This window comes from Symphalangus syndactylus, chromosome 3 (genome assembly GCF_028878055.3).
Source record: "Symphalangus syndactylus isolate Jambi chromosome 3, NHGRI_mSymSyn1-v2.1_pri, whole genome shotgun sequence".
NCBI lineage: Eukaryota > Metazoa > Chordata > Mammalia > Primates > Hylobatidae > Symphalangus > Symphalangus syndactylus.
In genome coordinates, this window is record NC_072425.2 from 51151911 (window position 1) to 51177651 (window position 25741).

Consider the following 25741-nt stretch of genomic DNA (forward strand, 5'->3'; position numbering starts at 1 on the left):
AACCTGGAATTACTTTGAAAAGGTAAAATATTTTTAAACCTTGGTTTTCTGATCTTTTCAGTAGTTGTTTCGATTTGAATTAAACCTCGATAAAATTAGCTTTTACAAGTGAATTTAAAAGCCACGCCATACTTTATACTAAAAGAATAAAGATTTTTATTAAGCATTGTAAGTTGCATTCAATAGCCTTCAGATACACCACACCACAATCCATCGACAGTCAATCAAACCCAACAGCAGTTCATTCTTGCACAATCCATGAGTTAGGGCAAAACTCCCTTCAACTTACAGTAAGATCCTACTTAGCTCTTGCGGGCAGGGGTTGGGGAATTACACCTCATTTCTGATCACTAATGTGATGAAGAGCATCAGAAGTATATGAAAACGATAAGAAGTGATTCTGATTTTAAAGTACATTGTTTGGAAACATTAACAAAAACATCAAAATGATAGAAGTATACCTGCTTCTACTAAATTCCTGATGGGAAAGTTCTCAAGAACAAGCAATTTGTTTCCTGCTACAGAAGGGGGGGGTGGTTTTTTTTTTTTTTAAGATCAAAGGGTTTTTTTTTCACAGAATTTCATATTTGCTAATATGAAGGCATAAAACAGCAACAAAGAACAATAATGCATACAGCAGTGAATACACCAGGGTAATGTTGATATTCGAAACGGCTAGATAATTTTTGGGGGGCTTTAGAATAAATGCAACAGAGGTCAATAATCACAAAATTTTAAGGTTAGAGCAAGATCAGTCAATGACTAAACAGAGTTAACATCTTTTATAGGACTATTACTGATTATTAGCATTTTTGTTTTGCAAATGGGCACATACTGGTAAGAATGGAAGAAAGGACGATAACATGCATATTAACTACACACTTTAAAAATTATGAACCATGCAGAAGTTTAGCTCAAGTAGTAGTACTAATGGTCTACATCCGATTCAAAACCACATAGTTCATTGATCACAGATGCATGGTATTAGTCACGAAAGTTTCAGAACACATTGTGTTGATTTTGAAAGGTCATTTGCATCTTCTATGATTTCAACTTTATCTCCATTTAACTTGCTTGTAAAGTATGTATGATGTATATTTAAAATCAGCAGAACGGCAATATTACTCTATAATTTTTTAGTTTTGATAGTTGCACTTTTTTTTTTTAACACAAAATAACCACATCAACAGTGATGAAATTTAAGAAAGAAAAACTGTGGTTGTGCCTTATTTCTTTCATAATCATAAAAATCAAAGCCTTAAAGAAAGCTTCATTGTGAAACAGTAATGCAAAATCAAATATAATGGCATACATATGGTGCCAAATGCTAAAAATTATATTTTAAGCTATATATACTTAAAGACTGCCAAAATTTGTTTTCTTTATAGTTCAAGAAACACAACTATAGGCTTTTGTCATAACCAGTTTAAACTTTATGTGTACTTCATTTTAAGTGCGGGAGTCAAATGCTCTTCATTTTCTTTCTCTTTTTTGTTTTATTGTAGCATTTTGACTACAACTGGTTAAAACTAAAAATGTGTTGTTTAAATCTCCGATATCAAAGAGGGATCTGAATTTCCAAAGTCCTCATTTTTCTCTTACGGAAAGGACAAAATGTACATAACTGCAGGCTCTCTTTCTCTCCAGATATTCCTAAATCCTTACCCTTCCAGCATCCTTCACCCTCTATAAAAAATAAGTTTACTCTTCTTTATTTAAGACAGCTGCCTCCAGAGCAGCTTCTCTGCGGCAAGCACTGTCTGTACTTAGTGCATTTAAATGAGGATTTGTATTGCACGTTTTAGAGTCATTATTCAAGGCACTTTCAGAGTGGCTGGGGGCCCTGGCATCACCCGTGCTCCCGTTCATCTGGGGAGCCGGCTTCTCCTCGGCCATCACTCCGTTTTCAGCCAGGGACCCGTCTGAAGACATAGCAGAGGACTTCGATTCCCCAGATTTTGACTTAAGTTCTTTGGCCACTTCTTCTGCTGAAGCAGCATAAGGAGGTCTGCCCTGTTTAAAATGAAGGACAACAAATGAGAAGGTGGTTTCTGATAAACAGAAGACAGAGGATGCCAATTTTGGCCTAATGACACTCTGCAGATTCAAGAGCAGAAAATGCCCAGCTGGGTCCCTCTAACCCTGTCTTTGCTTTGACTTTTGGGCGGTAGATGCTCTACCTGTCTCAGTCAGTTCCCTCCATGGCCCCTTCCCTCAACTCCTCTGTAGTTAATACCCTGAAAATGAGGGAGATTCCCCCTTCAGGAGCTCTGTCTAATCCTTTGTATGGCACTAAATTGTTTAAAGTAACAAATGCCCCTCAATAAGTCTCTAAAATTGCCACTGTTCCCACCGCCACAAAACAAACAGGGTCTCCCACATCTGCCTGTGACGTGCAGCAGCGCACATATCCCATTTCTATTGGGGAAATACAGTCATTGCTAGGGAACCTCAACGAGAAATCTGCACTGATAATTGCCATGTGTTTGTGAAATATCTCTTCTGAATGGGTCTTCCCCACTCCTCTGAACAGATTTAAAAATAATTCTCTGAAAAAAATGGTCCTTGAGACTAATCCAGCACATTTTCTGAAAGACATGGCTCTCTGTGAAGGCAGTGAAGACAGATCTTGAATTGCTTCTATCATTAGACCAGGGCTCCTCAACCTTAGCATATGATACGGTGGCTCTGTCCACTCTCCGTGATGGGGCTGTCCCACACACCGTAGGGTGTTTAGCAGCATCCCTAGGCTTCACCTGTTAAAATCCAGTGCCCACACCAAGTCGTGACAATCAACGTCTCCAAATGTCCCTTGGGGGCCAATCACCAGGGCTGAAAGCCACTGTCATAGACTGACTCAGTGCTGAAGAAAACATGGATGTTTTTCACCTTCAAACAGTCATTTTACAGACGAGAACAGGAATCTTCCAGCTCGTCATCGCATCCCCTTCCCAACAAAGATGGTGGTACCTTCCAGCATCTTCTAGGCCTCCTATTCTGAAAACCAGGGTATTTGCCTTGTTGATGACAAAGTCCATTCACTCAGCCCAGATGGAGATGTGACCCTTGCCTAAGGAATGACCTCCATAAACCAAGGGTCCCCACATACTCTCCTACAACATCCTCTATTTTAGCTTCCAACCCTGAAGTTCAGAAATATTAACGCACCCTTCTCCATGAATCAATGCAATCGTTATTTTCTTTGAACCTTGAGACAAATAATATAAAACATAAAAATATAGCAGGACCGCTGGGCACGGTGGCTCATGCCTGTAATTCTAGCACTTTGGGAGGCCAAGGCGGGCGGATGACCTGAGGTCAGGCATTCGAGACCAGCCTGGCCAACATGGTGAAACTCCAACTCTACTAAAAATACAAAAATTAGCCGAGCGTGGTGGCACACACGTGCAATCCCAGCTACTCGGGAGGCTGAGGCATGAGAATCGCTTGAACCCGGGATGTGGAGGTTGCAGTGAGCGGAGATTGTGCCACAGCACTCCAGCCTGGGCAATAGAGCGAGACTCCATCTCAAAAAAAAAAAAGAAAGAAAAAAAAAAAAAACAAGAAACTGAAAGTGGCTGTTCCAGCTCTGTCAGGGCTAGGCAATGCCCAAGGTGAGCCCAGCCCATCATGTCACACCAGGCAGGAAGCCACCAGAGACACACGGTCATGGCAAAGGGGAGAGACAACCTGAAGAGGCACTTAACAGCAAAATGATCTGGGCTCTAGGAAATAGACATTTGGTGAGCAGCTATGTGCCAGTTACTGTGTTAGACGCTTGACAACTAAAGCATTACCCTCACAGCTCTTCTGTCTGAGCACAGGCACTAGAGTGCAAGCTCAGACAGGAGACATCCCTGAGGGCATTGAACTGGCACAAACATCATGTTGTCTTCTTACCTGAATTGCTGCCTGGTTTTTGTAACCTCTGCCATAGTACCTTCCACCTCTTCCAAATGTTCTAATCACTGGGGTGGAAATAACTCCTCTTGGACGCCTAAATGAATGAAAAAGGACAACAGTAAACACTTAAATCTGTTACAGACAACATTTAAAATAGTATCAAATGATTTTAAAGCCATCCAATCTTACATTTTATGAAGCATTGAATTAACCCATTTATGCCAGAAGTTGCAATTTTTTGAATTTTTGCAATCAGATCTTGAGCAGTAGGACATAAATAACTCCCACATGCATCGTGTTCCAATAATGGAACACTAGGCGTAAACAGGTTAAGTATGATCATAGGGAAGATTTATTCCAAGAAATCAATCTTATTTTTTTGGTTCATATCCAATGCATTTGCAGTCAAATGCTCTACCCCTGAGCTACATCTCCCATATCCAATGCATTTGATTTGAAAACTAATACTTTAAAAATATCAAGGCACTGGTTAATTGGAAATTGTATGGTTAATTATTTAATAATGGTTAATTAAATAATTACATAATACTATAAATGGGATCCTATGCAAACATTATAAATGATGTTAAAGGCCGTGTGCAGTGGCTCACACCTGTAATCCCAGCACTTTGCAAGGCCGAGGCGGGTGGATTGGTCAAGCTCAGGAGTTCAAGACCAACCTGGGCAACATGGCGAAACCCCGTCTCTACCAAAAATACAAAAATTAGCCAGGCATGGTGGCACATGACTGTGGTCCCAGCTACTCGGGAGGCTGAAGTGGGAGGATTGCTGGAGCCCAGAAAGTCAAGGCTACACTGAACTGTGATTGTGCCATTGCACTCTAGCCTGGGTGACAGTGAGACCCCATCTTAAGATAAATAAATAAATAAAAACTAAATAATTAAATACAAATGATATTAAAGAAAAATGTATCTAATGATATAAAAACATTCCTACTTAAACTTCCAAAAAAAGCAAGTTAGAAGCTGTTTTCTTATTTATACAAAAGACATTTTCGTGGCTCAGAACTTACCCTCTAGCTGGTCCTCCGACAGAAACCACCTGCAGGGGGAAAGGCCCCCGGCCCCCACGGCCCCGCCTGCTCCCAGCCCAGTGGCCAACCACAGTGCCAGCTATTTCTAGTTTGCCTCCCTGAGAAGGTATAGGTTGGACTCCTGCACAAAAAATATACGAAAAGACAAAATCTTTACAATCACAGAATTAATAGCAAAAAGATACAAGCAAGAAACTTCTTTTCAGTTTTGGTTTATATTTACTATGAAGCTACTTTCTCCTGTTTTGTACAATTTTTTATTATGTAGTGTATCTCTGTGCACACTGTTTGACTTTAAACTATTGTGAAGAACCCATGACAACTGAATTAGGTTACAACTGCAAGTGTGCAAGGCTTTTTAGATAGAAACAGATACAATAAAGTGTTGTCATCAGGTGCATATGGCATGCCTTCTATATTACCAAGATGGCAATCTGCAAACTCAATAATGTTTTTCTCTTTAGGCGAATACTTCCAGGTTTACTACCCTAACCGAACATCATAGAATCAATAAATCTAGCCTGTATTTCTTACTGTATTTTTAAATTAGAATTTCCATAAGCAGAGTCACAAATAGAATTTACTAACTTCTTTTGATTACTGCAAATTATAAGTTTTCTGACCTAAGAAAATTCTCTAATTGCTAATTGGCAGCAAAACTTCTGATTAAAAACAAAAAAATAAGCAAACAAAACCAAAGCCCCAAGCAACTTGCTTTCTGACAGTGGGAATGGATAATAAACAACTATCATCTTGGTGTTAGCTGTGGCAATTCAGCAGTGTCCAACAGAAACCTACAACAAGCTTGCATTTTTTTGTAGCCACATGAAAAATGTACAAAGAAACAGAGGAAAGAAGTTTTAATAATGAATTTATTTAACTCAATGTATCCAAAATAATACTATTTCAACATGTAGTCAAGATTTTTTTTTTTTTTTAAGACAGGGTCTTGCTCTGTCACCCAGGCTGGAGTGCAGTGGCACAATCACGGCTCACTGCAGCCTTGACCTCCCAGCTCAAGCGATCCTCCCACCTCAGCCTCCTGAGTAGCTGAGACTACAGGTGTGCACCACCACACCTGGCTAATTTTTAAAATTTTTTGTAGAGGCAGGGGTCTCACTATATTGCCCAGGCTGGTCTTGAACTCCTGCCTCAAGCAATTCTCTCTCCTTGGCCTCCCAAAGTGCTGAGATTATAGGCATGAGCCACTGTGCCTGGCCCAAGATAAAAAATTGATGAGCTATTTTAGTCTGCTTCCCATTTTAAGTTTTAAAATCTGATATGTATTTTACACGTTCTAGCCAGAGCTTAAGTGTTCAACAGAGCAGTGGCCAGCAGCTATTATACTAGGCAGTGCAAATCTGAGTTCCAGACACAATTTTAAGAAACTCAGGAAAGAGGTTCCTTTTATCTTTCCAGTCTAAGAATTCACTTCTTGCCCTACACTATCCATAGTACAATCTCCCCTCTCCCTCCATCTTTGATCCCAACTATGGGCCAGCTTCAGTTTCAAGGCACTAGAAGGAGCTGAAGCAAATCAAGAAGCAGAGAAGAAACATGGCTGCGAACTGCATGAGGAGCAGTCACAGAACAGAGTAGCACCCTGCAGGAGGCTGGTGGGCGGACAGAGGAGGCAGAGAGGCATGCAGCTGCACCAGGGAAAGGAGAGGTGACCTGCAGACAGAGGGGCTGACCCATCGCCAAATCTGCAAGAGTCACCTTTCCGCACAGTTCCCTTGCTGGCCTCCCTAACTATCCCATGTAACTGAGTTGGAAAAACATTGTTGATCAAGAGAGAAAGGCTTGCCCATCCTCAATGCGACTCCAAAATCATATCTGAACAGTTAATCCTGTTATGTGACTTGATGGGCAGATTTAGATCTGCAGTCCCAAAGTGTGGGATTAGGACAAAGACACAGGTCACTGACTTCCAATTACAGCACCATCACAAGACATTGCTTCCTCTATGGTAAATGTTAAGACCCTCTTTTGCAAGCCTAATACAAATGCAAAGAGAAGCACTGGGAATCTACAGTAAAACTGCCTTGTTTATATTCCCAACATTAGATCTTTGTTTAAAAATGTTTCTGCGAAACAAACTGTGACAGACTTTTTATGTCAGGAGTTCTGTGACCATTAGAATTTTCTATATAAGCATGATAATCTTTACCAAAAGATGGCTGCTTGGGAAAGAAACACCACTATTAGCAGCTCATCCTATGAACACGAGGCGATGGTCAGGTTACCCAGGTGCACAGAAAGGTTCTGTTCTAGGTGGACACTCAGTGGTCTACCCTGAAAGGAGAGACTGGCCACAGCACAGCCGCTGCCGAGACCTGAGAGCAGAGTCTCAGGAGGAGCGGTCAATGAGGGTCAGAGCGGGGACCCAGAAGAAAGGCCGTTCTGCTGGAGGAGGGGCTCATGAGGACAGTAGAGGAAGGAAGGCGCCAGACGATGGAGCGAAGGAAGTGCTGGCAGGCAGAAGCTCTGGGAAGGGGTGGGTATAATTACCGCCCTGGGACTTGCTAGTCCTGCTGCTGTCACTGCCTGAGAAGGCTCCGCAGTGTCCCGATGCTGCCGCCACACGGAAGGCACGGTAAGGGCCTGTTGCTACCGTTTCCCCATAGGGGCCTCCAAAGCCACAGACGCCTGTGGGACCCGGGGTAGAGAGAGAGGGGAGAAGTGTAAGGGACAGGACTTAGGGCCCTGCTGGGTATTCGGGCAGAGTGGCCCCTGCCTCCTCCAGCTGCCATGGAGGGGTCTCCTGGCCCCTCTCGTCACCTCACTGTCCTGTGCCCATGGTCCCTGGGGACCAGCATTGTAAGGCCACCCTCCCTGCAGCGGGTCGTTCAACAGGACACTGGCATGGGGCTCAGGATGGGCCCTGGGAGATGAGTCCTGGAAGATGGCTCTCTCTGACCTGGGTGGGTTTATTTTCCCTTACACGTGAGAAACAAATATATCTTAAAATGTGAGCAGAGTTTTCAGCTTGATTGACAGATTTTACGATGCAGCTTTTGCATCCACATCAGCAGGTCCCTCTCCCCTATCTCCAGGATCAAACTTGCTCCTCATGGACTTGAAGAACTGCTGCTGCAGGATCTCCAAGACCAACAGTGACAAGGTCAACACAGCAGATGGGCTTGCCTATAAGGGCTGCACTTTCTTTACAGGAATCTGGCATCTGTTACCCACAGGAACACGTCCCAGTCAACTCACCTGCAAAGCCTCTGCCCCTGCCCTGAGAGGGTGGGACAGGCCCAAAGTGCCGGGGGTACGCAGAGGCGGGGTAGAAGGGCAGGGCAGGAGGTGGCGGGAAAGGGAGCGTGTGGCTCTGCCGGGAGAAGCTGAGCCCCTCAAGGACGCTCTGGCGCATCTTCTCTACCTTGGCAGCCTGATCAGCCTGGAAGACAAGGACCAGCATGTGAAAATGCCATCCACAGGGGGTTTTAATTGAATTTAAATGAGCACTAAAGAAATAAGATCTATCAACTATACACTTGGTTCCCTTTATTCATGAATTCTGTCTGCAAATTCTCTTACTTGCTAACGTTTATTTGTAATCACAAAAATCAATACTTATGGCAGTTTTCTGGTCGTCCGCAGACTTGTGCAGAACACGGCAACAATTTTTGTTGCCTGATGCGCTGACCCCAGCTGAGGTCAAACAAGACAACGCTTGCCTTCTTGTTTCAGCTCATACTGAAAACAAGAATCCTTTTCACAGTTTATTAAGTGCCACGTGTTTCACATTTTTGTCCTTTTTTGTTGGTGATTTCACTGTTTAAAATGGTCCCCGGCTGGGTGCGGCGGCTCACGCCTGTAATCCCAGCACTTTGGAAGGCCAAGGTGGGTGGATTGCTTGAGGTCAGGAGTTCAAGACCAGCCTGACCAACGTAGCAAAACACCGTCTCTACTAAAAATACAAAAATTAGCTGGGCATGGTGGCAGGCGCCTGTAATTCCAGCTACTCGGGAGGCTAAAGCAGGAGAATCACTTGAACCTGGGAGGTGGAGGTACAGTGAGCTGAGACCGCACCACTGCACTCCAGCCTGGGCAACAAGAGCGAAACTCCGTCTCCAAAAAAACAAACAAACAAACCAAAAAAAACAAACAAATAAAATGGTCTCCAAGTGTAGTGCTGAAGTGCTGTCTGGTGTTCCTAAATGCATAAGGAGGCTGTGATGTGCCTTACAGAGAATATACGTGTTACAGAAGCTACTGGCTGTTGAGTTCAATAATAATAAATCAACAAACCATATTATATAAGGTGTCTTTAATGAAAATGCACATGAAATAAGATTATATACTGATTGGTTGACAAAAATATGTGACGAGAGCCTTGAAGGAACCCAGCACCTTGTATTTCCCCTAGGAGCAATGGTTAGTATTCACTAATTTGGCATTCGAGGTGAATTTTAGAACATTACTACCACAAATAATGAGAAACAATGTTATATCAGGAGCTTGGCTCATCCTGGGTACTGAAGTGATATTTAGTGACACTCAGCACCAGGCCCAACCTAAAACAGAATCTTGAAACACAGGATGGTAAATATGGTACAAAAGATGACAGATTTAACCAATGAGCTTTATTTCATCGCAGTTAAAGGCGGCCACCCAGCCCCCCAGCATACCTGACCATCACAGAGGTCAATGAGTGGGGTCTTTTCCCGGCTGGCTTTGAGGAGTTTAGATTGGAAGAGCTTCCCATCAAAATACATCCAAGGACAACAGTGTTCCCAGGGGATTGGCTGTCCGCATGCATCATTTGCAAACAAGGCCATGTCTACTCCACTCATGAAGAGAGCTGATAGCTGAATTCCTCGGGGATCTAGGTTCTCAATCTTTAAATTGAAAAGAGTAATTTCTATGGAATAAGAGTACTACAGTATTAAATTCTTTCAATGTCTTACTAAAACTCTCCAAAGTTAACAGAATATTCCTCAATAAAATAGCACCACTAATAGTCCTATCATTACCTTATATTGACCTAACACTGGCCTCATTTGAACAGAAATACTTATGTGATTTAACACATTTGAATTTAAGAGAATATTTTATAAACATACTCAAGTATTTCAGTTGGGTTTATAAAGCGTTCCGCAGTGTAGAGTAACACTGTACTTAAGGCTGACGTGTGACAAAATGAGCAGTGATGTGTGGTCTCCTTACAGTCCAGGGCTCCACAACCTCTTCGTGAAATAACACTTCACATTTCAGATCTGCATACAGGTAACGTATTAACAGAAAGAGTGTCAAAACTGAACACTCTATTAAGATTCTGCATTTTAAAATAGTTACATTAAAAGATTATTTGGTATAATTACATTCTAAAATAAATTTGTACTTTATGTTTACATTATTTTATATGTCAAGGATTTTAATTGCAACTTATTAATAAGACTGTCAAAATGTCTTTTGGAGAAATGGATAGCTTATAAATGAAAGAAGACAACAAAAATATGGTTCTTGAACCATACGTACTACTAGAATTTGCACAGACTTTTACTTCCCTCAGTGTTAAGTGCTGGGTGCCTACCTTCTATATGTAGAGCCCACGCTTCTAGTGTCTGATAAACAGTGAGAAACATTAACATGAGTACAGTCAACTCTTGATCATCTGCATGTGAAAGGCCTAGTTTGTGGATTATCCAGGATCAAAGTTTAGCTCTGCTCTGGCTTTTGTCTTCCGACTTTGGTGGCTTTTCAAGAATGCAATGTTTATGGGAGATCAATCTAAGCAATGCCTGCATGTGGCAGGTAAAGGGGCTTTTCATTAAAGAGAAAAAGGTCATTCTGGTGCCAAATGCTAACAAACTTACAATCATCTGCTGTTTTTGTTGTTTGTGTTAACAGTCCCTATTATCAACTAACACTGTTTCCCAACCTTTTTTTTAAAATTTTCACAATACAGTTAACCTTCCAAAACCTGGAGAAGTCTGTTCACCAATTTATAAAAGGTGTTTACACCTCTGGATCCTATTGTACATCACCAGCTCCTCTTTTTCCCATGTAGTTGTTGGGAAGTGAACTAAAAAATATTCCCTTGTGGGCAGGTAGGGCTGGGGTGATAGAATTAGATGCATTTTTATATTGACGTGCAAAGTGGAGGAAGAGAGGTCATACTAGAACAAAATGGAGAAAATGTACTTGATTCATTTAGACCCCAGCCACCCCCACCTCTGAGCTGCAGAAAGGGAGAATTCTCAAGGCAGAAAGAGGGAGCTGACCCTGTTGGAAAGCGGCCAAGCACAGGTGTGGCCCATGAATGAATAGGACACCCATCTCCTGGCCCCTTACACTGCAGAAATTATGACCACAAATCCCTTCCAGTCAGGTGGGGCTCCGCTGCTTCTAGCCCAGGGGCCTCCGTGCCCCTCTCTCTGCCCTACGCCAGGGAACAGAGATTCCAGGTCAAGGATCAGGGAGAGAAAATGCTGCTCTAAAGTTGTTTGCCTGGCTATCCAAATGTCAAAACACAAAATGCCACCAACACCCTCTGTGTAAGCACATGCAGCACCATCCTAACGGTGTTTTTTTTTTTTTTCTTTGAAACAGTCTCGCTCTGTCATCCACGCTGGAGTGCAATGGCGCAATCTTGGCTCACTGCAACCTCTGCCTCCCAGGTTCAAGCAATTCTCCTGCCTCAGACTAATTAGTAGCTGGGATTACAGACGTGCGCCACCATGCCTGGCTAATTTTTGTACTTTTAGTAGAGTCAGGTTTTCACTATGTTGGCCAGGCTGGTCTCAAACTCGTGGCCTCATGTGATCTGGGAAGATCCTTGGCCTCCCAAAGTGCTGCGATTACAGGCATGAGCCACCACGTCTAGCCCCTGCAGGTGTTTCTTAGGAACGGGCTGGTGCTGATCACGTCCAGATTCAAACCTTTACAACTAATGTAACTTAAAACCATTTACCTGGCAAACGGCTATCTGCATTGCCAAACTTAAGAAACAGCAGCAGATGTATAGGGCACAGAAGCGCCCTAGTTAAAACTACTAATCTCCAAATTTGCTGACAGGAAGAATGCAGCAAGGCTACACAGTGTGTGTGTGTGTGTGTGTGTGTGTGCGCGTGCACATGTGTGTATCAAATGGCCTTAACATTAAAGGATTATACTTTTAAGAATTTTTTAAATGATATTTATAGTTTCAAGATAACGGTTCAACTAGCATTAATCTAATAGAGAAAAGTTCTTAGAATAAGAGCTTGCATAAACAATCTGAATAAAATCTCGATTGCAGTGTAAATTTGCTTCCTTTGAAAATTTTTTAAACTTACATTATGTGGTGTTTTTTTCCCTAAATGTTAGTTATATATAAATAATAATATTTAATATTTATGGGGAACTTAAGAAATATATATCAAGCACTGCTTTTTTCATTATCTCACTGCCATCTCTAAACAACATAGAAAGCAGGCACCTCTAAATAGTACTCCCTTGCACAGACGGGTCACAGAGGGTTCAAGGTCATAGAGCTGGTAATTGGGAGAACCCAAATCTGAACCCTTGATTATAAAAATAGCTGCAATATTCACATTCTAACTTCATTCTCTTATATCAATAGAAATAAAATATTCAATATCATCCAAAGTTCCTCAACTAGAGAAATACAGACAAAAAATTCTGACTTTATAGGAGATACAAATATGGAAGTTAATCTCTCTGACCGATTAGCTCAAGAACAAAATTCCAGTAAAGTTACTTTGTCCAACATCTGATTACTGGGCAACAGACTCTTACTTCAATTTGTCATATTTACCTATATGCAAAATAATTCTTACACGTATCATAGACATGTTGCACGCCCCTAATACTGTCTTTAAAGCTCTTCATTTTCCATCTTTTATATTCTGCACTTGGCATGTGAAACTGTTAAAAGAATTTAAGGCAATTATGGGGATGTCAAGGCAAGGGAGAAAGAAACTGGACAAATACTATAATGGTACAAAGTTCCTTCTCATCCTTTACCCACCCTCCTCAAAACACAGGGGTCAGTGCTAATTTTACCTTAATTACATTCATGCTGGTAACCTAGGAGAAGGGCTTAAAAAATATAACAGGAAAAATGAGGGTCATCAATCACTGTCACAGGTATTCAAGGAGCCACATGGAACACTCTCAATTATTCATGGACATGGCAGACGAAGAAAGCATGGATGAGATGAAATTCTTAAAAATTCATTGTAACTAATGGTTTCAATGTCTTGTCCCACCAAACCTCCCATCAGAAAAAGCTAACAAGAATCCTAACTGTCAGCACTGGGTTTTTCCTTCCTCTTTTCCTCCTCTGGTGGCCAACCACAGAGTGGATGATAAATGGGAGAAGAGAAACAGGGTCTGGGCAATCCACAAACTGGGTAGCAGGCCCAGACACACCAGTTAACAGTCAAGAGTTGACTATATCACAAACCATGAAATAGTGTATTACAATAAAGCACTGTTGTTGCTTTTGATATTGCAAAAAAATTTTAATGGTTAAATGAAAAGGCAATTTTAGAATTTAATTTTCTATTACTGAATTTTGGAACCCTCAGCTCTGTGTAGGAATTTTTGTAACATTTAAATAATGATCATTCCTATCAATTCTCAATCTGATGATAGCTGAGAGGATCTTCAATCTTAAAAAAACAAAAAAGCAAATAACTGCCTTTCCCCCCAACAAATGCTATTTTTCCTTATAGCTTTCTCAGAATTTATACTAATCATGAAAATGAAGCACTTACAGGTGTAGGCTGCTCTTATTAAAGGGAACTGTCGACCTCCAGACAAGCAAGACCCAGAGGATCGATGAGTCAGACTGAAGTTTACTATACATACATATGTCTTTCTGAGCATATCTCTACAAATGTCTGGCTTTAGATGAAGAACCAGGAGAAAACCATGAAAGCACTAAGATCTCAAAAGAACCAAAATGAAAGCTTAGAGTGTGATTGTTTTTCAAAAGTTATATCCTATGTGTTGATCCAAAAATGAAAAGGATATGGGATATAAGATGAACTTTGAGTAAAAGTAACTTGATGGTGAATAAGGCTTAGTGGGCATACCTGATACCTGGCGGTCTGATTTTCAGAACTGGGATGTCAATACTGATGTAATAATCTATATAAGAGAAACAGGAGTAGAGGTAGAGGGATGGCACCACACACTAGCAAAAGTATCTCCAACCCCCTGAAGCACAGTCTGTGACGAAGACGGTGGTGATGAGACAAACCAGGTGAGGACACGGGAAAGGACCTAACTTAGCACCAGCCACACTGCCTGACGGGGACACCTGACCAAACATTGAAAACAGAAACGTAAATTCAAAAACATTAAAAATAATAATTTCTGTCTAACAAACAGAAAAGCTTGATCTACAAAGTAAAGAATACAATTTGAAGTGAATTCTCCTAAGTTTTGGTTTTTTTACTTAGCTTATTTCTAAGCCACAAGAAGTCTCAGGTGAGCTCCACACAATTGAGGAGGGTCACTTAACACCAAATTACTCAATTTAACATGATAATTTAGGGAAAACTAGAAATTTATTAAGCAACAACTACTGAATACTGAAAATCTATTAAGTGAGCCTAAAATTCCCCTCCATGGAAAGAATGCCTTCATAAAGAATGCCAAAAAGATCTAAAGGTGAAGGCAATTTTGTGGAAAGAGATTAACTGATTACAAATCAAACTCTGTAAAACGAAACAAAATAAAACAAAAGAACTGATGGCAAAGAAAAAAACAAAACCCTATACATTGAAAAGGCTCATCTACTAATTTAACTAGCTTTGAAAAGTCTTGAACTTTCTAAAATTTAATATGGAAATTAGAAAGCAATTACAACCACGTGAACAAGGTAACTAATGAAAGTATACCGAAAAAGATATTCACACTGAAAAATTAGGTGACAACTTGGAGAAAAATCAATTATTGTCAAAACAATTAAAGAACAAAAGGAATTACTAGAAGGCAAAATTAAAAGGAATATGATGTTAAATGCTGACTTAAAAAGGGATAGAAATGATGATGTAACATCGTTCTTCAAGTGGTTTTTTATAAGGGATTTTATAATAGTAGAGGGGCAAAGAATATTTTTTAGAGAAAACTAAAGTTATAATTAGGAACAATGAAATGAAATAAGAATCCTTGCTAGATGTTAGAAAATTCTTAAGATCAAGCCCTCTCAGGGTTTGGAATCCCCCCCTAAAATATAAAAGGCAAGTTTATTTCATGATGTGATAAATAAGAATTAAACATCCAATGGTAAACAAGGGGAAATCATTCTCTGACAAAGTGGGACTAATCATTTCCAAACTGGGGATAGCAAATCCATAACTAGAAAGGAATATTCCTTTTGCCATGAAGGCGATTGATCAAGTTCTTATCATATTAGTATTATTAGTTTAGTGGACTAAAGCAATTAGTTTAAAGAATTAGCAATTCTGCCTGTTGAAAGTTAGCAGTATTACACCAAAATCCAAAGTGAGACTGTCCAAGACAATGCAATGAGGCTGATAAATTACCTTGAGCTCCTGCAGCTGATCAGGCTCGTAGAGTTTGGGGGACAGCGCCTGAGCCAGGAAGGCATCCAGCTCCTGACGCCGAAGGATGCGTGCTCCCGGCCACTGCACCATGTACCTGGTGAGGGGCAGAAGTGAAAGGTTGGTGATTACTGAGTGGTCGCCTGTCATATGGACAAGTCTAGTGGGAGGTTCTAGGTAAATCCCGGATGATACGAGCTAAGAAGACCCATGTGATTTCTTATTCAGCTTTTCTACTTTTCTACTTTCATTTGATGACGCCATTACAAATGAAAACAAGATGTCAGAATGTTTTACTTTAGAATAATTAAAAATAGCACACGGAATTGTGGATACTGAAAACTAGCTGGTCAGTGATTTTTGATACAACCTCACTCTTGTGAAGCATTTAAACCCTGAAAGTACATTCTAAGTACCAATTTTCAGGATTCATTCATTTTTTTGTTCAAGCCAGGATACCCAGGAGGCAGACCCTAGGTATAAATAAGAAAGACAAATCCCGAGATGAAAAGCAAAGACCATTGCCTGGCCACTCTGCAGCTGCAGGTCCATGGAGCAGGTAAATAACCAAAGATGGGGCCAGTACCACAAGGTAAGCGGGAGTCAGACTCAAGAAAAGCAATGGGTAGGACCATCACTAGAGCCACGGCAAAATGTGTGCATGCTGAAGTGGCTGCTAAAGGACAATCAATCTCCAAATCTTCAACTTCAACTAGAACAGGTCTGCCTGGGAGTCTCCTTCCCTTCTCAGTAACAGCACTGCCTGAATCACAAACACCCTAGAGCACTGCACAAGGCACAACCCCAAGGAGTGTCTGGGCATGAAAAAGTAAAGGGCTAACTATAATGACTTAGTCATAAACCTTTCTGAAGTCTAACGTTCCCAGTTCTTTGCATTCCATAAACTTGAAGGATGACCTAATCAAGTTGCCAGCTGATCACTAAAAATAACTTCTGATGATAGATTACGACGCGATCTCTGGCAAATAACTCAAAAGGAGTTCAGAGAACCGTGACATGCTTAACAAAGCTCTTTCCATTCCCATCTACAGAGTAAGTTTGCTCAGTGCTTAAAATCTGAGTTAACAAAACCCAGGGTTACAGTTGGTGCTGAGCACTAAATCATTCTTGTATTAATTAATATTCATCCATGGGTACACAAACTAAGTAGGGGAGGTTCAAGACAGCTCATTGAGATATATTTTCAGTCGAAACCCAAAGTAGAAAGTTTACGTGCTCACTAGGTGCCAAGGCATTGGTCTAAGCACCTTACATACTTTAACTCATCTACTGTTATAGAAATTCTGAGACAGGAATAATAATTATCCCAATTTAGAGAAGGGGAAACTGAAGCACAGAGAGCTTATATACATCATGGTCAAATTAATGTGGCAAAAGTAGGATGTAAATGCAATTTCAAGGAGAACATACAGCAAATGTTACATTTCTATGGTATTTATATTTGATGAGATATATAAAAGAGTGATGTGAAAGTTTCATTTAATTAAACCATCAATACTGGCAATAACAAAAATCACATCCTTTGCAATTGATTAACTGTCACAAATCTTAAATACAATGGTCTTACTGAGGTTTTTTTTTTTTTTTTTTTTGAGATGGAGTCTTGCTCTGTGGTCCAGGCTGGAGTGCAGTGGCATGATCTCGGCTCACTGCAACCTCCACCTCCTGGTTCAAGTGATTCTCCTGCCTCAGCCTCCCAAGTAGCTGGGATTACAGGCACATGCCACCCCACCTGGCTAATTTTTGTATTTTCAGTAGAGACAGGGTTTCACTGTGTTGGCCAGGCTGGTCTCAAACTCCTGACCTCAGGTGATCCACCTGCCTCAGCCTCCCAAAGTGCTGGGATTACAGGCATGAGCCACTGCACCCAGCCTGGTCTTACTGAGTTTTAATCAGGGCCGGATGCAAGAAACAGCCAATATGAAGAAGGTCCCCTCCTCCTATTTTTGTCTCAAAAAAATTATATACAATGTTCTTTGCCTTAAGTATCTATGTTTTATATTCCTGTATTTTAATTTCTTTTTATTTTTTTAATTGAGGTAAAATACACATAAAATTTACCATTTAAGCCATTTTTAAGTGTACAGTTCAGTGGCATTAAGCACATTCACATCGCTGTGCAACCATGACCATCATCCATTCACAGAACTCCTTTCATCTTCCCAGACTGAAACTCTGTTCCCCTTACACAACAACTCCCCAGTCTTCCCTGCCTCAGACCCTGGCTATTGGTTCCTTTTAAAATTTTGTAATCCCAGCACTTTGGGAGGCTGAGGCAGGAGGATCACGAGGTCAGGAGATCAAGACCATCCTGGCTAACATGGTGAAACCCCATCTCTACTAAAAATACAAAAACAAAAAAATTAGCTGGGCGTGGTGGCGGGCACCTGTAGTCCCAGCTACTCGGAAGGCTGAGGCAGGAGAATGGCGTGAACCCAGGACGGAACTTGCAGTGAGCCGAGATGGCGCCACTGCACTCCAGCCTGGGCAACAGAGCGAGACTCTCAAAAAAAAATTTTTTTTTTTTTTAAATCAGAAAAAGACTGTATTGCAGATACACTGGTTCTCTCAAGATCTTTCCTGGTTTTCCTGGCAGCTAAGACTCTCAGAATTCAACTTCGCCAGGACAGCAAACAATTTTGTTGGTCAGACTATCCGCTATTTCCTCCATCTGGCTTTCTATAACAGAGTTAGTGTTTAGACCCTTCTCATCGTAGGTCCTCTGAAGACCTTGCTGGATACAGAGTATGAATTACTAGGTACATACATACATACATAGATTAAATATCAAAACAGAGATCCTGGTTAAGAGTCAAGGTAAGAGCAGCTGAGAACTTAATTCTTGGCCAGCTTATTTATTTGTGCTATTCCTACCTGTGCATTTAGAATGTTTTCAGATCCCTTTTACACTACTAAATCTATCTATGGTATTTCTGGAAATTTTTTCTCTCCATGTTCTTTTCCATGCAATCGAGCAGATTATGAAAATGTCATTTAATGTGCTAATATAGACAGCTATAGGGCCTCAGGGAGCTGTCTAACCTCCCGCAGCCTTCTTTTCCTTACCACAGAAGGGTGGGGGAAGTATAAATTGTTCTGGAGCCCTCCTAAGGCTGGCTGACCTTGACCCCGTCTCCTCTCACTGCCCTTTACAAGCATGGAAGCTGGGGTGAAGCCAGAGCTCAAAAGGAGAGAAGCAGGCCTCAGCCAGCATGGGCCACCTGCTGCATTACCCAGGCTGACCACCAACCACCCGGGTCGCACCTCTAGAGCACACACTGACGGCGCCAGCATTGCTCTGGAGCCTTATGCCCTCCATCCCTGTTACTGTATTTACTGATTTAAGTCAAGTTTTTCTAAAACCTAACCCAGTCTGCATCTTTGTGTCTGCCATATTGCTCCTACAAGAACATAAGCTGCTGCTTTTGGACAAGAGCCTTGTCTATTTTATCCATGCTGCATCCCCAAAAAGACCTGCTCTGCTCTGTGCCCTCAGCCTACACCCTCACACTGCAGCAACCTCTGCTGAGACTCCATCCCCGTCTCTGCCATCAGGGATTCTAGAGATTTGACTGATGTTCTTCCGCTGTCCATCCCAATTGCTGCCATAGTATAACATTTAAAATATATGTATGCCCAACTCTATCTTAACCAAGTGATTGATGTTAACATCAATAGTAAAAGCAAAAACTAAATTCCCTTAGGGAGCAATGAGAAGACCACCATACCCCTTCTGTGGGGTTCCACCCCAAATGCATCACCTGACTCTAATCATGGAGAAACATGCGTCCAATAGAAATTGATAACAGTCTACAAAGGAATAAAAAAAACTGTAGCCATGAGCTGGCTACCTGTGTTTGTAAAGAGAAGGTTACTGGAGCATGGCCATGCCCATTCATCTCTGTCTTGCCGACGGCCATCTCAACAGTGCTGAGGAGATGGCTCAGGTGTTTCCGGGATCACTGCTGAGAAAGGGCCAGCACTCCACTGCCAGGCCCCAGGCATCAAGAGGAGCAAACAAAAGAGTGGGCTGGGAGGCAATGCCAGAGGACCAGCTGCATGCATGGCCTCTTCCCTGTCCATGCATCTCAGTGCTCACACACAGCAGGCCACGAGGCACTAGCCACAGGAGGGGCAGAGTAAATACAGCAGATGGGACGGCATCAAGAGTCTGAGCACGAATTTAAACACGAAGCTGAAACGATGTGACCCTAGCCCCCTATAGTGCAACAGCAGCTCATCCTCTGCCATGGCTGCGGGTCCCCAGAGTATGTCCTCACTCAGGGTCCCAGTATGTACCTTAGGTCAAGTATATGGTGGCCTGTCAGGTGCTCTGCTAGATTAAAGGCCATGTGTCACACTAAACTTGGAAGAGAAAAATACAAAAAAAGTAATCAAATTCATTATTGCTAATTTGATCTCACAGAATCCAAAGTCTTAAACTTTCTATGAATATAATATTGTTATTAATAAAAACATGTCTTTAATTGAATTTGCCATCAGAGGAAACCAGAAGCCTCTAAAAACAAAAATAAAGAAGGAATTGGCCGGGTGCGGTGGCTCATGTCTGTTAATCCCAGCACTTTGGGAAGCCGAGATAGGTGGATCACCCGAGGTCAGGAGTTCAAGACCAGCCTGACAAACATGGTGAAACTCCGTCTCTACTAAAAATACAAAAAATTAGCCAGGCGTGGTGGCGCATGCCTATAATCCCAGCTACGTGGGAGGCTGAGGCAGGAGAATCACTCGAACCCAGGAGGCAGAGGTTGCAGTGAGCCGTGATCATGCCACTGCCCTCCAGCGACAAGAGCAAAAAACTCCATCTCAAAAAACAAAAAAAAAGGAGTCTTTCCCATCAGCCAGTCTTCAATGGAAATCACGTTCAGCTGACACACTGTGATTTAAGTCAATCTCCATTTAATTGAATCTTCCTAAATAAGTTATTGGCCTTAACATTTGTTATAAATTTAAGAACCACCAGGAAATATAAAAACATGAATAAGCTCTGTCCCTCCCTTCCTAAAGTCAGGTAGTTGGGACCCAGTGGGAGGGATGGTCAGTCATGCCTGCAAAAGCAGTGCCAGCCCAGAGGGTGAGACGGGCCCCAAAAGAAACAGGGGCAATGGGGACTGCGCCACGCAGGGATCCTGACCAAGTAAGGGGCCATGGGGCTTCCCAGCCAAGCCTCTCACTGCCAGAGCCAGAAGCTACGAATGCAGCAGGATGCTAGACCGTACCCTATGAACATGGGGAGGGATACTGGACTTTGCCAGCTTGGAGGGACCAGGGTGAATCCACTGTTTTCAATGAGATATAGGAATACACAGCAGCAATGTTGGGGTGGATCCCTCATGCTGCACTGGGAGGGCCAGGGTGGCAAAGTTCCCGCAGCACGGAACCTCCGACTCTGAGAGCCTGGCTTCTAAATGCCATCCCCCACTTGGAAGAACTGGGGCTGCTTGGAGAAATGGGGATCCCAGGGCTGAGGCAGGGAGACAGAGGGGCAAGCAGAACATCTGTGGAGAAGAAAGGAGGTGCTCAGAAGATGACGAAGGCCAGTTTGCAAGGTGACAAAGGGAACATCAAAACAGATGATGGTGCAGTGAGCTGAAGGCCCCTAGAAAAACAAGAGGCTCTGAGTTCATGCTGATAAAAACGTGCTGGCTGTCTGACGAGTGAAACCTTTACAGGCCCTCTAAGCACTATGAGACGGTTACAAAAGGTGAGAGCAGCACCACACGGAGAAGCCACAGTCACCCTGCACCAGACTCTCTGAGCCAGTGTCCTGCCTAATGGGACAGAAGGAGGTGTGCACCCCCAGGCAGGGCATCACTCCTGAAAGCAGAGATGACCTGGAACAGGAACAGCTTCCTTGTCATAAAGGACACTGTTGGGACAACAAGCCTAACAGCTCTGAACAGTGAAATGGACCACAGCATCACTGCGGATTGATTTTGATGGTTCTTTGGTGGTTATAAAGTAAAATGCCATCAATTGTTAGAAAATCAGTAAAGTATTTAAGTTAAAAAAAAGATTTCTGTATTGTACTTGCAACTTTTCTCTATGTTTGAAGTTCTTTTAAAACGAAACCAAACCAAACGAATCAACTCCAAAACCTAATGAACAACCAGTATGCATCCCAACTCAACTGAACTTCAAAACATCAACAGTATCTACCCATACACCCGAGCTGTGGGCTGTGAGGGCACAGACACAGAGACATCCTAGCAGCAGGACCACACCAGCACCCAGACCTGGGTTTCCAGACACCTTTTTCACAACAAGGAACCAGGGCTGCTCTTTGGAGAGATGGCTGACGCTGGAGCAGGGAAACACAAAGCGTGCCTGAAGCATCTCATAGGGCAAAAAAGCAAGGAAGTTCTCCCAAAACAAGAGGATGGTGTGTGTCACACAGGCCAACCTAAGACAGCTCCCAAGGCTAGAGCCGGGACAATGTGCATAAGGATAAGGCAGAGCTGGATATAACCTCAAGTGAATTGATTATGACCCTATAAAAAGAGGACAGGAGCCCATACTGATATAAATATGGCATGTGCCACACTAATGTGTTGGTCAACAATGGACCACATATATAATGGTATAAGATTATAATACCATATTTTGACTGTACCTTTTTCCCATTTAGATACACAAATACTCACCATCATGTTTGTATAAATATACTCTATGATGTTTTACACAATGACAAAATCACCTAATGATACATTTGTCAAAATGTATCCCCATCATTAAGCAATGTGTGACTGTAAATGATTAAATAAATGAAGGGGGAAGAAGTGGCACATTTTCCCTATAGAAGAACTCCAAATAATATATAACAAGAATCCCCTCTTACAGCCTTCAAAATCTTCAATATTTAAATAATAAACCATGTTTAAAATCATTATATAATATTTACATACCATACATGCTTACAAAATATACCTATAAACATACTGTATCATATAAATTAAAATATATTTTGCATTTACATAACCTACATTTCTATCACATATATAAATATGGGATGAGGATAAATTTCAACATGACTGATCAGGAATAAAATTTACATCCTTTCTACAACTCATCTGACACCATAGTCATGGCCCCTACACCTGGCTGGGACCCAGGTCCCAGCTCCCATGCATGGCACCCACCGTAAGACGCAGCAGAGCACCATGAGGTGAGTGGGCACATTGGCAGGGTTGAGCATGGCTGGGGTGTCCGACCTCATGCAGGCCAGGAAGGCCCTCATCCTGCGGTTCTTGTCCTCTACCGCCTTGCCCAACCACAGCCTCTTCAGGTTGGGGCAGGTCCACTCCCTGAAGGCAAGAGCTTCAACCAGTTCCGGGGTTTGAGGAGACTTCCCTTTGTAAGCTGCCCATTCTTTAATGATCACTGGTGAAACTACAGGAAAAAAAAGCCAGAGAAGACACATTCATGCATCATTCACCTGCTTTCAGTCTTAACAAAAACAAGTAGCTCTAGTAACTGGTCTGAAGATTCGCCTCTCAGGTAACAATGCATTGTCTCCTTAGCAAAACTACCAATCATCAAGTCTTTGTGGGTATTTTGTTTGTCCCTCTATTCTGTGCAATTAATGGCTCATTCAGATTTTCAGTTAGGCCACAAATAAGTTTCGTCCAATCAAATCATGACTTGATTTTCTCATATAACTAGTATGTATAAATCAAGATGTTAGACAAAATCCATCTTAATATTTTATATCTACAAATAGTTTGTTATAACAATTAGTGTAATTCACAGAAGTATGTGGTTATCTAATTATTTTAACATGCAAAATCCAATTTCGATAGCTAATCCCTTTCTACATGGATAAATACCCTCATAAATTAGATTTCAGAAATAATTTGCATGCAGTAGCCACTTTACTACTCCCACTTCAACAAATGTAACTGTTAAACTCTATTTTTAAGACTGGCCAGCAAAACACAAGTAGATGCAAATATTCCAAGTTTTGAAGTCCCAGATGATGCCAGCACACAGTAATTCTATTCAGCAAGACTTCAGACAGAGTGTAAAGTTATCCAACATTTCGCCTCAAAAAAGACAAGAAGTTCTAAGTTCATATAACATGGAAACAATACCTTTTATCCACAGATGTTTTACTATTAGTCAATTAATTCTTACAAATACATAAATATGCACATTTTTCCCACTTGATTTCCCAATAAATTAAGGAAAAAACAATGACAAGGAAATAAAACAAAAACAATCCATATTGCACAGTAGAATGTTAAAATCTCATCAACTGCACTGAGGTAACAACCCAACAGGGAAATCTGGGTGTGCATTTTATAAGTAACAAGTGGTTCACTTTAGTTGAATAAACGCCAGAACCAAAGCGGGGCCTGGTGTTGTCCCTTGCCCAGTGCTGCTACACATGAGCAAAGGCACCGTCCCTGGCTGACACACTCCAGTGCACGGCCCACTCCAAGGCCAGTGGCTGTACGGAGACCAGGAGGCTATCATAAACTCTAATTTGATCTTCAGCATATTCATTCTATCAAAATTACATTAATCTATCTGGGTTTCTCTTCTCTAAAGTAATACCTAAGGCATTCTGAAGAATCCAAGAGCAGGACAGAGTTAAATGTATTACTGGCTAATCTCCAGTTCCACTCTGAGTCTAAATATAGTCAGGCAATACAATAATCTCTTAAAATGTCATGAAAAACACCAGGAGTTAGACACTTGGATACACAGTTTCTCAGCAACAGAAAAAAAATTCTTAAATACATTTCAATACCTGACAAGTCAGGCAACAGTGTCACGTATAGGAACACGGTGAGTCAAGACCTTATGGCAAGGGCTCTGTGACAAGCCCTTCTGGAGCCAACTCCAGATAGTGTCCCCTTAAGTGAAGCCTGCCGGGCAGAGCTGGGGTACAAGTTAAGGCAGTCACTGAAACTTTTTTTTTACAAAAATGTTACTGCTCTCATTAGGCAAATGTCTTTCATTTACATTTGAATATCTTAGTGTTTAGATGTTAAAGGAATATTTCAAACACTCCAAATGCTTATTTTAAAGTCCATCAAGTCAAAACAGACATACATGTATATATAAATACATGCTTATTTGTTTTTATTCAATACTTTTAGGTATAGATATAAAACCAATAAGGTCTCCATCACGAAGCATACCCTGTCGTTGGACGCACAATCTAAGGCACTGCCCCCACCCCGATCCTGTGGATCTCCAGCACAGCTCAGCTTCCAGAAGCTTTCCCAGAAGTAGAGTCGGAACATACAGGATCATCTCCACAACCACCACTACCACGCACAGGCCTTCCTGTGAGCCGACCTGCCTTCCCTCCTGTGATCCAACACCAAGGCTGCTTCGCCCCAAGAGAAAACAGGCAAGGGGAGCTTCCAGAATGAGCTGTTCGCCAATATGCTATGTTGCTATCAGATTACTCTACATAACCACAATTCGCAAACACATAGGACACACACATCACACATTTCATACCATGCACACATCACATACTTCACACAACATATCCCCCAACAAACCCCACCACACACACACACACACCACACACATATCACAATACACACACTGAAACATACCCCACACACAGAGCATGGATTTAGGTTGTGCATGTCAGGAGTTCCCTAGGGGTTTTAAAGAGAGGCATTCTTACTAAATCGGCCTTTAACTTTGTCATTTTTTTCTTTCCGTTTCATCGGCTCTGTTCTTGCCTCTCTTTAATCATTTTAGCAATCATTTATGTTTTGTTTTCATTCTAGAAAAAAAAATTATTGGTAGAAGATTTTTCTTCTCAATTTCAAAACCTTTAGGCCTCTGCAGAGTTCATCCTGCAAGGCCCTAGGTCGCAGAGTGAAGAGGAGGTCACAGGCATTAGTCCTAATGCATGGTATCCTCAGAAAAAAACACTCCAGCTCCAGGCTCAGACAACTCTCCACATTAGAGCTCAGAGGGCCTCCCATGTACCTTAATGAGCCTGGCCTAGTGCTGTGTCTCAAGACTCAACACAGCCCAGAAAGAAACAGGTGAACGCACTCCTGAGAGCCGAAACTGGACTCTTGCTGATGGACTCATGGCAATACTCCAGCCAAAGGCTGCTCTGAGTCCTAGCAGGGCTCAGAACTGTCCCGGGTAAGCCTGTCAACACAGTAGGGACAGAGGGGGGGTTAGTGTCCTCTTTCACAGCACTAAGCATGTTGTTGCCCACGTGCAACAGTTATGA

At 41.9% G+C, this 25741-nt stretch overlaps 1 protein-coding gene across 6 annotated transcripts in view; it reads right to left on the reverse strand.

The window, feature by feature from the left end:
• Positions 1-132: 132 nt before the first annotated feature.
• LOC129479188 (constitutive coactivator of PPAR-gamma-like protein 1) overlaps positions 133-25741 on the reverse strand; it is a 115717-nt gene continuing 90108 nt past the window's right edge. For 4 of the 6 annotated variants that reach the window (XM_055271883.2, XM_055271882.2, XM_063636237.1 and 1 more), the window contains exons 11-18: positions 22665-22914; positions 15469-15583; positions 9595-9804; positions 8177-8360; positions 7469-7606; positions 4937-5078; positions 3901-3997; positions 133-2013 (exon numbers count right to left, since the gene is read on the reverse strand). In XM_055271883.2, coding sequence (XP_055127858.1) covers positions 1702-2013; positions 3901-3997; positions 4937-5078; positions 7469-7606; positions 8177-8360; positions 9595-9804; positions 15469-15583; positions 22665-22914 — 1448 coding nt within the window. In that variant the 3' untranslated portion in view covers positions 133-1701. The remainder of the gene's footprint in view (positions 2014-3900; positions 3998-4936; positions 5079-7468; positions 7607-8176; positions 8361-9594; positions 9805-15468; positions 15584-22664; positions 22915-25741) is intronic. The other 2 variants (XM_063636235.1, XM_063636238.1) reach the window with 1 other exon arrangement.